The sequence below is a fragment of the Drosophila mauritiana genome, chromosome 3L, assembly GCF_004382145.1.
Source record: "Drosophila mauritiana strain mau12 chromosome 3L, ASM438214v1, whole genome shotgun sequence".
Classification (NCBI taxonomy): domain Eukaryota; kingdom Metazoa; phylum Arthropoda; class Insecta; order Diptera; family Drosophilidae; genus Drosophila; species Drosophila mauritiana.
In genome coordinates this window covers 13,514,160-13,532,230 of record NC_046669.1, presented here as the reverse complement: position 1 = coordinate 13,532,230, position 18,071 = coordinate 13,514,160, and the positions used below count along the sequence as shown (strand labels likewise).

The 18,071-nt window shown below is 40.8% G+C and overlaps 1 protein-coding gene across 11 annotated transcripts in view; it reads left to right on the top strand.

Annotated features, from left to right (window-relative positions):
- Positions 1 to 2,530: 2,530 nt before the first annotated feature.
- LOC117139770 (whirlin) overlaps positions 2,531 to 18,071 on the top strand; it is a 30,176-nt gene continuing 14,635 nt past the window's right edge. For all 11 annotated transcript variants that reach the window (XR_004459379.1, XM_033302376.1, XM_033302375.1 and 8 more), the window contains exons 1-4: positions 2,531 to 4,052; positions 13,583 to 14,411; positions 14,707 to 14,845; positions 16,000 to 16,130. Coding sequence is in view for 10 of the 11 variants with exons in the window: in XM_033302376.1 (XP_033158267.1) it covers positions 13,593 to 14,411; positions 14,707 to 14,845; positions 16,000 to 16,130 (1,089 nt within the window). In the remaining variant the exon portion in view is untranslated. The remainder of the gene's footprint in view (positions 4,053 to 13,582; positions 14,412 to 14,706; positions 14,846 to 15,999; positions 16,131 to 18,071) is intronic.

Here is an 18,071-nt window from a genome sequence, read left to right as displayed (position 1 = left end):
ATTAAATTTTAAGAAAGCAAAGCACAGAATCTTACCACAATTGCATTAAATATAAATTTAAATTGTTTATGTCTTTTAATTTATGGTTTTCAAATCTGATAGATTTATAATAGATTCAGAATGATAGTCGAATTTAGTAATAATTGAACAAAACTACATACATTGATAACGCATGACGCAATCTGGGTATGCTTGTATTTTTCTCAGTGCAACGGAAGCAAACCCGCGAGGGTGGAGGATAGTGAAGGAGGTAAAAGCAATTTCTAGCGTACAAAAGCGTTTCGTCATAACTGAGAAGGAATAATCGATAACCTCAAGCAGACACAATGACGCAGTTGGAATGACATAATTCAACACATACCCACAAAGAGAATTGATAAGACAGGGTCACAACTGCAGGTCAAAACAAGAAATTCAATTAGAAAGTCCTAGAAGAAAGAGGGGGATTAGGGCTGGCGGTATCATGACGACAGTCTAGTTTGGCCTTCTCCATTCCTCCACGCCACACACAAGCCCCCACCCCTAGTGGGTTACACCCTCTTCCTTAACGATTCCCTCGACCATATACCCACCATATAGCACGTGCACATTTCCATCGACACCAGGTGAAACCTTCAAACAAAAAACAGCCAAACACAAAAAGGAAAACATGAAACTTAAAACGAAGACTCATGCCAGGTGACTTAAATACCCTTGCGAATTGGCTATTCATCAAATGCGGATGATATTTGCAATAGTAATACTGTCTTTGTATGTAATTTTAATACCAACGCTTTATTAAAAACTTATAATAAAATGAAAAAAATTGGAAGCATTTAAAATAAAATATTTGAAAAATATAATATAATTTGAAAAAATAAATTTGTATATATAAAAGTATTTGTATGGTTAATCAAATGAATTACTACTTTCTGCAATCCTCTGGAAACTTCAAGCCAAAGGAATCATGCCGTTATTTTCAGTTGCCTGCTTTCGAGCGTTTTTCTCAGGCAGGCGAGAATGCAACAACGTGTCGGGCCCTCACTCACACTAGTGCCCTTCGCCCATTTCCCACTCTCTCTGCCACACACTCACCAGCACACAGCCTCCCTAGAGAGAGAATAAAGGACCTGTGCTACCTGCCAAACTAGTCCTTCTCTGCTTCTTCCCCATCGTGTAGCTCCTGTCACATATTTTTGACGTTTCTTTGCCAGCTGTGTTGAGTTCTTGCGTGGGAGAGTTCCCCAACAAAAGAGACAGAGAGAGGGAACTCTGACAAGGAGAGAGCTTTTCTGCAAATTCTGGCATTACCTGGTTCTATTGGGTCTCATCGCATGGGCCTCAGTTCGCTTTTCGGACTATTGAGTGATTTCCCTCTCTTCGGGGAAATTCGAGATGGAGAGTAAAGCGAAGGAAAATGGAGGGGTTGGGGTAGCAGGGAAGGCTTTTGATGGGCGCGGGTTTGTTGGATGGGTTTTATGGCTACACCAAGACACTTAATTGGGCAAAAGCTTCAATAAAATGTTGCATTAAGCCATTGTAGCTACGAGATCTTAAGCCGAGCAATTGTAATTTGAGACATTTTATTTCAATTATTTTTATTCGGCATTGATATTACAATTTCGAAAAATTTTAAACTACGTATGAACACTACGGAAAATTAAGTTAGATATAATCCCATATTGGTGATTATTAGGCTTTCAGTATTATGTTTCTTTTATAGTTCAGACTTTGTTATAGCGATCGAATTTTAAATATCCTAATAGGCGTTGATTAATTTATAGCAGTAAAAATTAATGAGCAGTGTTAAAATTATATGATTGACATAAATGCTTGTGATAAACTTTTTATTAAAATCAATTCAAATTTGGAAGGGCAATGACCGGTAAAAGTGAAAATTTTTCATAGTGCACAATTACGTCTACATTTTAGGTGCATGTGGACCTGGTGCCCATAACAAACGTAACAAACGTAACGAAAACAATTACACGAAAGAAATCCTCAAAAAGCACACTGGAAATGAGACTGAGAATACACACCCCCTCGCTCGTATTCCCTCTATCCTGGGACTCCCTCCCCTCGTCCATCTCTTCAGGGACTGCTCAGTGAACATTAAAATAACAAAATCCAAACAACGCAAACTTTGAGTGCAAGACCAACAAGAGAATCCTAGAACCCAGGGCCAAAGAGAGAGGTGCACTCAGAAAAATAATTAAAATGTTAATATATTTCTTAATATCTAAACAAGGATACAAAATTAAATTATTGCAAAATATTAAGTCTTGAATACATCTTGTGATAATATTAAATTCATAGGACATGCAAAATAAGAATTTTAATTAATATTAAAAATTTTGTTGTGTAGGAACAGCATACGCGAAAGAGGGAGAAAGCACGAAGCTCGCCAGGACGTCGCCAGTCAGTCTCGGCGGGGATTCTGCTCTCGGTGCGTTGCTCTCTTTGGCTGCACAGAAGCCTACAAAATCGGGGAAAGCTTTTGGGCCGAGGCCTCTGCGAAGCGAAGCCTTCAAAGTAGTCGGAGAAGTGGAGCCAAACGGTCAAGACGCGGAGCTCCGCTGAAAAATAAAACAATATACAGAAGGAGAGAGCGAAGGGAAAGAAACTACAAAATCGCAGCCCAAATCGCGCTTCGTGGAAAAGAAAAAAGTTGGCTACAAAATAATTGCAAAAGGCTTCCGCCAAATAACCCCGAAAAAATCGAAATAAAAAGTGTTTTGAAATGCCAGTTAAGCAATTACGCCAATTATGGGCTGTCTAAGGCGAAAGAAGGAAAGAGACAGGGCAATTCTGCCTCTTCCGTGTTGTTGTGTGTAATGTGTGAAACGATTTTCCTCCTTCAACAATTTTTTTTGGCAATATGCACGGGGCATGTAGATACAGCGACGAACAGGCTGAACTAGAGCCACAGAGAAGGGCCCTTCATTAAATTGGTTGCAGAAGAATAAGGAAAAAATAAAAGAAACAGTAGCAGATGAGGGTTACTTTTTGAGGCAAACACCAAGGAAATAATAACCTTGACGGCTTCTGGCCAAGGCTCTCAACTCGCTGTTCGAGGGTCCGCGTCGTACAACATGGCGTATGCTTAATAAAACCAAAATATTATATGCCAGCAAAAATGCAAACATGTGCAACAAAGTGTGCGTGCGCGTGTGTGTGTGCCAAATAAAATGTTAAGCAAATAAATAAGCGATTCGATTCGACTCAACTCCACTCTACGCGATTCCCGATGACGCATTCGAGAAGAGTAGGGCAGAAGGTTAAATTACACAAAACGTCAAATTCGCCACGTACGATAGTCGATTCGGAGTCGCCAGTCCGAAATTCGGTTTCGGTATCGGAGTGCTCGTTCGGGATACGGAGTATTCAGATTATAGGCATACAGAGAGCAGAAACTATACGGCACATAACACACCAAAACTTTCCAATTGAATTCTGCTATAAGAATAGAAAACCGAAAGAATCACCTAACAAATTATTAAATATTATCTATGCGCCTCAACCAAAGTGTCCCTGTGTCGCTGGAAAATATCATGCATATTATTTCAACAATTTACTCAACCAGAAAATGTGCCTAGCTCTCTGAGCGTGGGAGAAAGCTTGGCCAGAGAGAGAGAGAGAGTAACACCCTCAACCTTAATTCACCACGATAAAATACAACAAAGAGGCAAACTAAAAAAAAATTGAAAAAAAAATACTTTCACTCTCGCCACAACGTGGCGGCATCGAGAGGCAGGAAGCGCATAGAGTGACAGACAGACAGAGAGAGACGGACGGACGGACGGCGCTGGAAAACTCAAAGGGAAAACTTTTTGCATGCCACAAGCAGCAGGAGCGTCACAATCAGCATCAGCTGACTGCTGCAGGAAGCCTGGCAGCAGGACAACTGTGTGTTGCGGACAGGACGAGCGTCCGGTCGTGTCACCATCCATTCAATAGGGGCCTCCAGCAAACACTGGCCAACACACAGGCTCCTCAGGCCGCCACTCGCCCACACACACACACACCGCGCCCGAGCAACGGCAGTTTTAATGTATCCTTAGAATTCCAAACAGGTGAGCATACAACCCAAATTGTGAACACAGATAAGGCACAAATAAGGTGCTGTGAAAGGACTTGATACTCGTATAATAAATCATTGTGTTTATAGTTTTGAATGGGCGATAGGTCTGAATGCTTCGGCCAGCAAAAGTGTGCTAAATAAAAAGTTGCGAAACTTGTCACAATCGGATATAGTGAATACAGTAGTCTCATTGTTTCAAGTAATATTATTGGTCTCCTTTTTGCTATTTTATTGAGCACATAGCTCGATATCAGTATTTTATGGAACCTAACATTTATATGGAACAATACAAGGCGACATGAACTATATAAGTCATTAAGATATGTATGGGTTATAAGTTATTTAACATAAGAACTGAAAATACCATCTACAATCAGACAGTTATCAAATTTAAAAGTGAATATGAACATTTTAGAAGAAGTCATTTTCAGCCATTTTCGAAAGTGTGACAATTTTAATTGGTTTAACTTCCCAGATTCGTTTATATCCCCAAAATAAGTTTTGCAGTGAAAGTTTTTTTTTTAATATAGGTTACTAATTCTTAGTTTCACACCTTCCTGTTTCTACAAATAATTACAAATTTCCTATGGACTAACAAGTTCTTGCCGGAAAAAAACGTTCAATTCTTCAAGGACGCTCTTCTCGATTCCATCTCAAGCCCTGTTCGGCACTTGCACCCTTCAAACGCTCTTCAATTACAGAACTTTTATTCTTTTTATCCGCTCTTCACGCAGCAATTTGGCTTTAATTGCAACCGCCCCCAGTGCAATCTTAATTTGCATAAATTTTCCGCGAACCGTTCGGACACGTCCCCTTCGTTATACTCATAATAACCACAACTCAGTTTCAATTAAAAGCTCAGCCATCAATTATGCAGAGCAAAAATGATGGCAGCGAACCAAAAAAATGGTTCAAAAAACAAAAGTGTTGCATACTTTTCGGCTGTCCAACATAATAATAATACTAATAATTCACGCAAGTGGGTAATATTTAGCCGTTGAATTCAATCATGCAAAATGCAAAATAGCAATGCCGACCACAGAAATGCGAGAAATCAAATTTTCATTTCCAATTAGTGCGCTGGGCTCCAATCAAATGGGAGCTGATGTAAATAGGCAAACATCACTCATACGCCTAGTACACCCAATGTCCTGTCAGGCTGTGCGCTTCCGCTTTTCGGCAATTAATTAGGCGCAAATTTTAATTAAATGGCGTCAGTGAATGGAATGTTTTCCCGATGACGCCAGTTGGCACTTGATTCACGGCCATGTTACTTTCTTCTACCCAACACCGAGCTGGGGCACAAGCTCATTAAATAGTTATTACTCAGCCTCAGCCCGTGTTCGCCTCAGCCCAAGTGTCAACCACGAGTGTGTTTTTTAGGTTATTAATATCTTACTCGAAATTTTTGTTGACACTGTGTCGTTAATAGTGGCTTTTGTGAAAGTGATAAGGCAAACTATATTTTTGGGTCAAGGTGGGTGAGGTTTTTTGGTTTGCGTTATAATTAATCAATTGTCTTGATAAGAAGATCAATTTTGTAATATCTCCCCAGGATCATAATTTGTATATTATGAAAGGCAACTCAAATTGTAAATCCATAAAGCGATTATGCTGATATATCTGCTATTGAAGTTACGTGACCCACTTCCCAGTCACCAACTTTAATTACACCCAACATAAAATAAGCCGAAAAACCCTGCCCACCGAAAAGCGAAGGTGAAAGAAAGAAATTCCAATAATTGTTTTATGGTATATCTCAAGGTGTGGGTGACATTCCCTGGCATTCCCGGAACGCACCTCAAACCCTGGCCTCGCACTATCCACAAGTTTTTGGCTGGCAATCATTAAGTGGCCCAAGCCAAACTAAAGCAAAACCAAGTGGGGTCGAAGAGAGCCGAGCACTTACTGCTTTTAGTTTTCGCTGGCACAATCAATCTTGGAGCCTATGGCAGGGAAGGAAGCAAGGTGGCAAACGAAGACACAGGTGTCCAGTCAGAAGGATATCGTTAAACGGAAGGCGGGCCTGCCATATCAAATAATCCTTTTTTTGTTCATGCTCGTAGATATGTATTTAGCAAACTCAAGCTTGAGCACTTCAAGAGCTCATTAAGTGGGCTAACCTTGATGGAGGACATTCGGTGTGCGGGTGAATTGGGGTCGCCTTAGAAATGTTGCAAGTTTTCCTCTTAATTCACTTAAGACTTTCGGTTTGAGTTTGCCAGGACTCACGCGCACACACAGGCGCACACATTATAAATGGCAAATCCTACAGCCGTAAGGTGGCAATTGAATGTCGGACTCCGTCTCTTTCCGTATGACCGTGTGCAAGTCCTTTGAGTATCTTGTATTAAGAAAGTTTCCCTCACCTTTGGCCATTGAATTGGGTCGCAAGGAGGTCTTGATAAAGTAAGGACCATTCAGCAGTTTTCCATAGGCAAATAGAAAAATATTCATAAAACTGGAATTGCGATTTGTCCTTGCAACTTTTCCTTCGTTCCCTCTACTTTTTTTTTTCATTTTCTGCTATTGGAGGTAAAAAGGATGTGGGATAATAGATTTGCTTCTGTACGAGCGGCTCGGTTAACCTCTTTCCTTGTTATTCTCCCTACTTTCAAACCAGGGAAAATTGCCTTAAGTGTGTTGGGGGTCTTGGCTTTGGGCCATGTTTCTGTTTCAGTCTTCATCGGTGACACTAATTGCTGGCTTATTATCCTTATTTGTGGTGGAAATGCGCAGGGTCTGGGGCTTTCCCACGCAACTCAACGATTATGATGACTCTGATAAAACGCTGTATTATTTATTGCAATGCGGGGTTGCCAAAATGTGAACTGCGAGTTTAAACGTGATGAATAATAAATGTCTTTCTTTATGGCTTTCTATTGAGTGTGTCGTTTATGATAAAGTCAGCGTGCTTCAAATAGCTTCACCAAATTGCAGAAGTAAATAATATAGTTTGTGTGCTCTTTTCTATAGCCACTCAAAACAAACATAGCTTTTTAGACGGAGAATCCTTTGGAAATATTTAGAAGCAAATATTTAAATTTAATGAAGTCTAGCAGAAAGCGCAATATATATATGAATTTATTAGTTTTTGCACTTATATTGAAGAGTTTTCCATAGCCCATCGTGGTAATGGCTTCCCTACTGTCTTCCTTCGTTGCGGCATTGTTTGACCTGTTTATGTATTTATTATTGATTTTGGCTGGTGCCCCATTTGGTCGGGCAGTTTATTTTTGGATTTCATTTTCATGACAATGGGTGGTTTATTAACTTTCAGTTAGCTGACACAATAATTAAGGGGCTTATGAGCTGCAGCCTGGCAAGCCAAATTATGTGGAATTTTCTATAGGAGATTTATGTGAAAAATAATGAAGGCTTTCAGCACTTTAATGCAGAGACAAACGAATGTCAAGCCAAAGGCTAAAATTGTCAATAATATTAATTCATAATTAAGATCAATGGTAATTTAACACCACTATCATCACACTTTCATCGCCTCACCTGCGATATGTGTGATTATTTATTCCTGTCATAAATATCAATTTTGAAATGCAGCAGTTTCGTACTCCCAGCTACATTGTAGGCATGAACTGGAATTCATGCCGGGAATAATATGTTAGTTGGATTTGAATCACACCAAGCCCACAGTCACCTTTTGGTTTGTGTGTAAGTTGCGTGAGTTCTTCATTCAACTTGAGACTTTGTCGACTCGAGAGCTTCTTGCTAACCCGAACTCCAGCCATTCGGCGGTACGTGTGTATATATCCTGGTTCCTTTTTTGTTTTTGCTCAGACCCAACTTTTCGTGACTGGACAAAATGCTGCTCGGCGTTTTGTAGGAAATGCCAGCCTGTCCTGGCTGTCCTGTCTCTCGTTGGCACACACACACTCCCCGGATCCTGACTTCCCCAGTTAGTTTCATTTGCCTTTTACATTTCCACACATTTCCTACTTTTTTACCGCTGCACAGGGAGAAAGTTATCGCTTGGTTTGAACTATATATTTAATAATCATGTTTTAAATAATATCATAAATTATCCAGGATCATATAATATACATGATATGATATATAAAGAAATGAAATACATAAATATATAAAATTATTCCATTCGTTTTTTTAAATTTTAATTTATTCAAAATTGAAATATAATCATTAATGGATAAATCACAATACTGATAGTGTCTCTCTTAGGGCTTTGACTAAAAAGGACAAACGTTTTTTCCAGAATGTTGTAAGAGTTTTTCCCGGTGTAGTTGCGTGTCTGTGCATAGACGACCTACTCAAAAGAGGGAAATATGGGCGGAAAACGTGGCGGTGGGTGGTAGGGACAGCGAGACGACGCTTTGCATATTTATTTTATTTGATTTCTGTTCGCTTTTTTGCTACGTTTTTTAGGTTTGGCGGGGATCTGATATTCCCGCTTATGTAACAAACGCGACGTGTGATTAAAAATTCGTAATTTGCTCGTATATTTCGTATACCTTTCTTCGCTCACCTGGCACCCTTCTTTGTGTGTCATGTTTTTTTTGTAGCATACCTGAGGCGCTCCACTTCCCTGTTCAACTTTTCCCTTCTTTTTTCGAGCGTGTTTTGTGCCATTTTTGCCGCAGCCATTGCTGTTGTTGTAACCGTTCCTCGTGCTTCATTAATATTTAATTAAAAAATCAATAGTTGACATGTAAGTCAACTTGGTTTGTTCTTCTTTCGGGTCTGGTTTGTTGTACCTTTTCCACGTTTTCGGTTTCTTACGGCCATTTTCTTTCTGTCTGCCCTAACTTATGCATGTGCATTTGTGCATATCTTATTATGGCAGATTTTCTTCTGGCTTCGTGTCGTCTACGTGACGTTTTAGTTGGAGGAAAAACTCAAGAAAACCACACCCTCCATGCTAGCAGAGGAAAATTTAATTGAAAAGAGGCGGGGCTCATATGTTTGATATATACATATATTTGTACATATATTTGTTTAACAAAATAAGTAGCTAAATTGATTGAAAACATTACATTGAATCAGTTGCATGTCAATTGACTTTTGTATTTGAATAAACCCATAATTATTATAATTAAAGATCAAGTACCTGTTACAGCTAGATGGCGTTTTCGACTTTATAGAGTATGTTATTGATCAAGATCACTGAGCAAGTTGACCTGTTCTTGTCCATTTGACCCTCCGTATGAACGCTGTGATCTCGGGAAATATAAAAGGTAGAAAGTTGAGATGAAGCATGCAGACTCCAGTGGCGCCTAAATGGGTATCTGATAGTCGAGGATCTCGACTAAAGCGTTCAATATTGTTTGTACATAAACACATGCATACCAGGCGTTTAAATATCCAATATCAAATAACCGGGGGCGTAAGGTAATTGAGTCGCAGCACTCACAAAGCTGATTAATTCATGAACTAGTGCATTTCCATTATGTATTCGATTGCATTGTTTTGTTGTAGTACTTGACTCACGGGGCAAGAAGCAACGTCGTTGTTTGATTAGGTCCTAGGATTATCTTTCATCTGCGGGCAATCAATATGGCACAGAGGAGTGCTGAAATGATGTTCATATAAATGTATTTGAACTAAGATGCGATTAGGTTAGTGTATTAATACGTGCTAAAACTGACTAATTCGTAAATTTGTATATCTTAAATTCACCTTTCAATTAAATGTCTCACAAATGAGTCACTTTGCGTGAAAAGTATCATCTCATTTTCCCCATCTGACAATCAACACGCTGCATATTCTGGCTTATCAGAAACTTAGTAAGAACTCAGCTTTTGGAATAAAGAGAAAATGCACATGTTTTCATGTGATTTGCTGCGCAAGGTAAACAAGGCAAAGTCACGTAACTCAAGTCATTGCTCTGCTTATCAAACTTCCACGAGATCTTGTTCAAGATTTATTGACAGCACCGCGGAAATGGGAAATGGGCAAGGCACATGTTCCCCGTGTGCTACCTGCCTTTTATTTACGCGCAATTAACCCAGTTACAAGTTCGACATGCCGCTTTGGCAAACAGCCCCCACACTCGTCCATATCCTGCATTTATCATAATTACTTCCCCAGAAATTTACCGCCGAAAAAAAGGCAAGCGAAAAAAAAGAAAGGAAAAAATGAAGCTCGTTGATATGATGATGATGAACGTTGATGAATGCCCTGGGCTTAAGCGAACTTCTGCAGCTTTGGTTAATGTTTTAATATGCCTCTGGCAACTATTAAGCGCACTTGAAGAGCTGAACGTTAAATGCCAGGCGCATATTAAACATCAATTATTTATGCCCAGCGATAAACGGGTTTGCGTTGAAAGCAAGTCTTTTTGCATAGCATACATTTGGGGGCCTCTTCTTCTTCCTGTTCATTTGCGCCTGTGTGTGTAAGCATTACAATGCATTGCCCATATTCGGTCCCTTACTGGTCCCGTACTAGTACGGGTACGGGCCCAGTACGGGACCAGTACGGGACCAGTACGGGACCGAGTACGGGAAAAACTTAATTTATGTATATAAATATGTTTGAGCTTGACGTGTTTTTCTTCTGTGTAAAATCAGACATAACATGCAATGAAAACTGCCTAGGCTCGAGTGCAATAAAAACTGGAGTGAACAATATACAAAACTTATTTTCAAATCAAACAACAGCAAAAACCAAAGTCAATGGTGGACAAGGGGGCAAAGTGCAGGCGGCGTGGCAGTGACAACGGCGAAACAGTTACAACAAACTGCCAGCTGCTGGAAGTAGACAAAAACGAGAATTGGAACTGGGCACAGTGGAATTTAAATCCTCAAAAATATCAAAATGTGTTCTGAAAATACAAACTTTTATATTAAAAATATTTGAAAATTATTTTGAGCCTCTGGTACATTTGGAAGTAAAATATGTTTAGTTTAAGAAGGTTTTAAAGCATACTTAAAAAGTGCTCAAAAGCCACGTATCACCCGGTCTATCTATGCACTCTCGACTGGCTGCTTGGCACAAACCAGAGTCAGACTAACAAATTCCGAAAAATGTCACAACGCGTACATGAAAAATGTCCTTGTGTCAAGCGCCAACGACAAACGGCGGCAACTGTGGTTGTGAGTGTTGGTGTGTGAGTGCTTTTTTGTCACCGTTTAGCAGTTAGTTCTTCCTTTAGCGATTGCAAACATGCCTTTCGCAAACATACTGATAAAGTCCAGCATGTGTTACCCTGCTTTCGGGATGAAAACTGTCTTTTGGAGATCCCAAACTTGATTTAATACCCGCTTCTTGACGTAATACCACTATTTTCGCGGTTTGGGACATCATCAGTTTTATCATTTTTAAGTTTGGAAGTTGTCTTTGGGAATTTTCAGAAGGACGATCAAGTCCAAGCTCCACAACTTAATGACAATGAGTGGAGCACTTTTGCCAAGTGCACAGTGTCCCTGTTTGTGAGTGTGTGAGTGAGTGCGGTTCTTGGGCAAGTGTGTGTGTGTGTGTGAGTCCTGGCTGTGCTTTACCAAGGTCATGAGTAAATACGTTTCGAGCATGCTGTTTTTGTCGTTTATTCTCTAACAAAGCCAAGCCAGCAACAAGAACAAAAAGAAAAATAAATAACAGAAAAAAAAAAAATACAAAGAAAAGAGGGAGAGAGTGTAAGAGCAGCAGAGAAATTTATTGTCATATCTATATAATATAGGGAAGCTTCTGCTGATGCTTCTTATTGATATTTATACAAAATACATTGGCACACTCACGCACACTGGCAAACATATGTTTTCCATTGCTGCGCGTGTATTTGTTAGCCTCATTTGTAATGGCGTCTGCTTGCCAATTTGTTGTGTGGCAGAAAGAAATGCAAATGTGTATCGGTAAATCAAAAAGGACATTATTGGCTGCTTGTTAGACGTAAGCACAATTGCCAGCCATTACGTAGGTGTCCCTGTGTGCGTGTGTGTGGGTATGTGTGTGTTGCTGACTGAATTAAGCATGTGTGCGTGTTTGGTATGTCCTGTGTTTGTGTTTGCCAATGGTCGACCGCTAAGTGCGCTTAAGCGTCAAACCAAATTGGCCGGCGCTTTGTTCTTCAGCGCTTAGCTGAAAGTGCACTTTACCTTTCCACAACGCTGCTCCCTCTCACTCACTCTATACACGCACACACACACAAACACGCAGCTTAACAACTCAAATGCAAATGCAAAAAAAAAAAAAAACTCACACATGCCAGAGTATTTGAGTACTCGAAACTTATTTGCTATTTACACTCGATTAATCGACAGCGTTTCGTTTATGGCTTTGATACAACTTTTATTGGCATAATCGATGGGGAAGTTTTTTAATTGAATTCGATGGGCTGATCGAAAGTTAAGGAACTTGCCCTTGATTGCCATTCGAAATGCAATCATTGAGCTAGTCAGCTAGTCAGTTTGAAATTATATTGATTCAAACTTTTTTAAAATAAATTTCACTTTATTTGAGTTGTCTGTAACACATTTAACATGTGCATTACTAGTTAAAATAATTGAATACAAATTCACATTTTTGGTGATTTCAAATAAATTTTTAACATTTACTTGAGATGCTTGACTGTAAGACTTAAGACTGAAAATATGTGTTTGTTTAATTTTTATTCAAACCAATATTCAAATATTGAAGTTTTGCGTTCTGAATGTGAACTACACTTAATTGGACTTTCTCATTTAAAAGAGTTTGGAATGTGGAGTTATTATAGAATGCCAATACATGTGATGCATCTTTTTGTAAAATATACAGCGTTTTTGTTAAATCCTGTAAAATTTCAAATATTTTATATCCAGAACTACAGAATGGCTATCGTGTGCCAGTCATTTCCGTAACCAGGGGCACGGCTAAGTGGGTGGCAATGTGTGAGCACGGCAATTTTCAACTATTTATGAGTAGCGAGGTGCCCTCTTTCCTTCATCAGGACGACGTGTAAATGGGTAAGGATGGTTTGGGCCAGGAGCTCCGCCACCGGGACACATAGAGCTCCGGCTGCCTTTGTACTAACCTGTTTTTGTTTTGCCAACCAAAGTTGGCACATAAATAATGAAGCACGGGGCATAAGTTCCCATTGATTTCGCAGTGTGCGCAAATGAATGTGTCAGTGTGTGTGTGTTGGCGTGTATGTGTTTGCCGGGCTGGTGGAGCAGGGAAGAGGGGCCGCAGTATACCATATGACTCTGGAGATTAAGCCATTGTTTGCACTGAATGTGGCGCTCAGTCTGAGCGGCGGCTTAGCGGCCTGCGTACGCAAACAAAAGTTGTTCGCGGGATTGCAGATTGAATGGTGGAACGGAGCGGTGCAGAGGGGGTGTTTTAACCCAATTCGGGGCGGTTAGTACCTGGTATGGCAGCCGGAGTCGATTAGGCCTTTTCAAAAAATATGGAAAAGAGACCGTTTCACACATCTATGGGAACAGAAAACCCGTTCTTGGTGGATCGGCTCAAAGTTCAATGTGTAACTCTAAAATTCGAATATGTTTACCCTTTCTACTTTCTACTTTTAGTCAACATTTAACCCTTTTATTAATGGCATCCCTTCCATTTCAGCTCCAGTGTAATGCGCCTTGGGGGCAGTGGCATTCCATACGACGGCGACCCCCTGACAATGAGCGCAGCTGGCAACGACTATGCCGAACTCTGTGATCTTGGACCCTCGCGATGGAGTGCCCGACCCTACGGATACAATGCGACCGCAGCGGCAGCCGCCAGCTTTGGCCTTGGGCCCTCAATGGGCGGAACGCAGTCGTCGTCGAGCGTGCCGACGGGCGGATCGGCGGGACTCAGTGGTCACCACCTGCGCAGTAGTGGAGCGCCGGGGCCGAGCAGCTTCGAGGCGGAGGACATTGGAATGGCCTTTGGCATGATCAGTCCGCCGCCGGGCAGCGGACCCTACGTTGGCTCGTCGGCGGCGGCGGGCGGTTCGCGCGTTGGCAACAGCACCAGTTCGTTGCGCGGTGCCGGCGGTCGATCCGGATTGTATTACTCCCCGCCGGGCACCTCTTACACGATCGTCGAGCGCCCCCACTCGCCGCACTACTACTTCAACTCGGCGGGCGTGCCCACCAAGGGCGGCTCGTTGCCGGGGCGTGGCAGCGCCTATCTCAGCTCCTCACCCGCCAGCCACATGGCCGCCGGAACGGCGGGCACACTACCCACATCGACGGCGGCCAGTGGGCGATCGATGGGCCAGCACGCGAGCAGCAACGGCAACAAGAAGCGGCCCATATCGCCGGAGCAGGTGCTCCGCATGTTCGGCGCCACCCAGTCGTCATCAGTTCCTACGAGTAGCTACCACTACAGCAACGGCGGCACGCGGGATCGGGATCGCACCGGCAGGGGGGGCCCCGCCAGCAGTCCGCCTTCCACCACCCACCAGGTGGGTGTCAATCTGTTCACTCAATTCATATTTACACAGAAAATATTAAAATCCTTTTTATACATATATAAAAATGTTGTATAAAAAATGACTAGAAAAAATATGATCTCACCTTGATAATCTTTAAAAGATGGATTACTGTCCTAAATACATTCGGAAATGCAATATATAATCGTTAAAGATTATCAAATGAATTTTAATTGACACAAAATTTAACTGTTTTCTGTGTGGATATGGCTGCTCATACGGTAGTTTCATTAATTGTAAATTTTTCTAATGTCTTCTTATTTTCCAGATTTATCGGGATCGGGAGCGGGAAAGGGATCGTAGTGTCCCGAATATCCATGAACTTACGACGCGAACCGTTTCCATGTCGCGCGACCAGCAAATCGATCATGGCTTCGGCATTTGCGTAAAAGGAGGCAAAGACTCAGGTGAGTGAATAGATGATAGATTATTCAACTTACTCAACATACTTGGCTAAAAAGAAACCTTCACTGTAAACGGACTAAATAATGTCCTTCCGAATGTTCTTAAAGTGAATTTAATTTAGCTATAAGTTTTGGGATGGTCAACTAGTCGTATACGTGATTTAGGTAACCAGGCAATTTAAAGAAATTTATTGTTTGGGGATGAGCGTCAGGATGAGCGTTTTAAACATAATTTGCACCTTAATCTTATTGGCTTATAGTAAATAAATAAGAAACAGTAAGCCTTGTTAAGACCTCCGATTCGTCGGGAAAGCCTTCGCAACTGAAATTTCCCAACACTTCTCTACCCATTTAATCTGTCCGCTGCCACGCCCCTTGGTGTTTGATACCATGTTACGCCCAGTCGGTTTCGGGTGATGGCTTCTCCGTGTTCTTCGTGCCTTTTCGCATGGGAAGCTCTTACGTGCAATTTAGTTTTCAATTTCGTTTTATTGTCCGGGTCTCACGGAGCTATGTGTCCGTCCGTCCGTCCTCGTTTGAGTAACCACGTGTATTGGCATGGATGTTTGTGTGTGACAAACCGCCAGCAGCTTTGACATTTCCAAGTGCATTTTGCACCTGACTACCTTTTTGGCTAACCAGCCCTTCCTGCCTGTTTTCCTTCGCCTGTTTTCCTTCAACTCTTCCTGCCTTCATTCCCATTTCCTGCCGTTGAATTTATTTTTAGTTTGCAATATGCGGACGGCTTTAAAATCGATAAAAATCTATTTAAGTTGCCACCGTATGCAGGCTTCTCTATTCAGTTCTTCTTCACGTTACCTCGTCGCCATTGTGCACACTCACATATACACACACACACAGAAAAACTCACATTCACACACACACAGTCACACAAGTGTTTTATAAATTAAACATAAAATGGCTGCCGCACTCCATCCTCAATCCACTGCAAAATGGCTGAGCTTAATGAAAAACAACGAAAAACGAGGAAAAAAAATGGAAAAATTGAAAAACACAGAGGACCATGAAAGAATGGGGCCTGGGTAATTTCGGCGGGACTCGAAAGGGGGTTTTATATTAAAAATCGAGTGTGTGAGCGGGCTGGCTAATTGATTTCCCCTCCTCCGCCCCCTGTTTTTATTGTTTTTTTTTTTTAGGCTTAGGCGTCTACATCTCACGCATCGAGGAAAATTCGGTGGCCGAGCGCGCTGGCTTGCGACCCGGTGATACAATCCTAGAGGTGAATGGCACCCCCTTCACCTCAATCAATCACGAGGAGGCGCTGAAGGTGAGCATCCCACAAAATATTTACGCTCGCATAAATATTTATATCTTCTTTGATCTTTATTAAATATTTTGTAGTAGCTAATGTTGTTTATACTTAGATCAAAATCGATTAAAGCATACAGCAATGTGGGGTGGGCAGAAAAGGTCCTTTGATACCCAAAAAATTTTACTTTATTGAATAATAAAATAGATTGACTTGGGAACGGTATTATGTCTTGATAAAATTTTAAGTAAAATGAGAAATAATATGTTGTTACATTTTATCTTAAGCCTTAAAGGTATCTAATTAAAATCATATTTTCGGAGTCACAGAAATTGCAAGTAAAAATGCAGAAATAAATTAAATTCTTTTTGAGGCACGAACTGTGTCCACTTCTGTGAATTTCCTTCTAGTCCTCAGTTCTTTCTTTCGCTCGACCCTGACAGCCTTGTCAAATTTTTCTTCCATCAAAAAATATCTAATTTTATTGTACGCCTTATTGATTTTTAATGCGATTTTCCAGCCAGGCCGTACTGGTATCGGCAGGCTCAGTTTGTCAATCGCTGCCTCTTAATAGTTGTCCATAATGGGGTTCTATCCATCAAGCATAACAGTATACATATATTTGTATGGACGTACAACGGGTAAACTGTATTCAGTAGGCCACCATCGTCTTTTATGGTCGACACTTGACAGAGTAACCAAAAGAAAGGGCTTTTCTCGGCCCTTCGATGGTGGCAGCTGCCTACGAACGAAAGTCAATTTATTGTGGAATATTTTATGTGACACGTTATGATAGTCAATATAATTCATTCTCAAACATATTACTACATAGATGGCTAAAGGGACGAAGGCTTAGGTTTGGCACTAGATTGGCACATGCTGTGCCATTTCTCACGCTTTCGAGCAATTTAAACTTTAACCGATTTCGACAGAACTTGTTTGGGAACCCACACAACCAGGAAACATAAATATAGATGCATATATATATGCATATATATAATCCATTCCTCGTATCGATTGCTGTCTGCTTTGAGCGATTTTTCGTAGTTGTTTCCTCTACAAGTATATAAATCTTTATGCACACGATACAGTTTTGTATGAATATTACTTAACCAAATACGAACATATATTTGAGAAAAACCATGAAAATAAAATCAATAATACACTAATACAAATATACACTGAGAAAAAATTGGCAATAGATTAGTCGCATTTTGTATCAGAATTTGTTTGGTATGTTTTATTTTTGTTAAATGCTTTTTATTTACACACTTTTAGTTGGTAGTTTCTGTTGACCGACTGCAAAGGACTGACGTTTCTGCCAACACAGTAGAGAGCTCACATTTTATAAATTTAAGATTCCATAAGCTGTCACACATCCTTTTAACTAGAAAACTGAGCTGAAAAGCATTTCACAACACATTTACATCCCTGCTGGATGCCATGGAATCTAACCACAAATGCTATGATGCTGCACTTCAGTTTGATATAATCCTTATACATTTATTAAAAACAAGTGCAGTTGGCCGAAAAGTCCACCACAAACCGAAAAATTAGGACTCTAACCGAACCTGGAAGCCCCTAAAAGCAGGCAACACCTGCGAGGATTCACAGACCAATTTGCACCAAGCACCCGCACATAGCCCCCTTTCTCCATGGACCAACACAACTTTGCACATTCTCACATTAGTTTTTTGGTCAGAAACAATTAAAATAATGACAGCAAATTGTGGCAAGCTTCACTGAGAACAGACAACAAAATCAGACCGCAAAAGGCCGCCGACAAATGAAAGTCAGGCGAATTTTGGGTGGTATTTCAAGTTCGTTACTCCGCCCACAGTAAAAGTTAATTAATAATATCGGAAAATTCCGGCACCACGTTACGTACACGTTTTTGTCCAAGCAATTGGCGAATTTCCATTTCATTTTGTTTATTTTCCTTTAGTACTTTGCTCCATT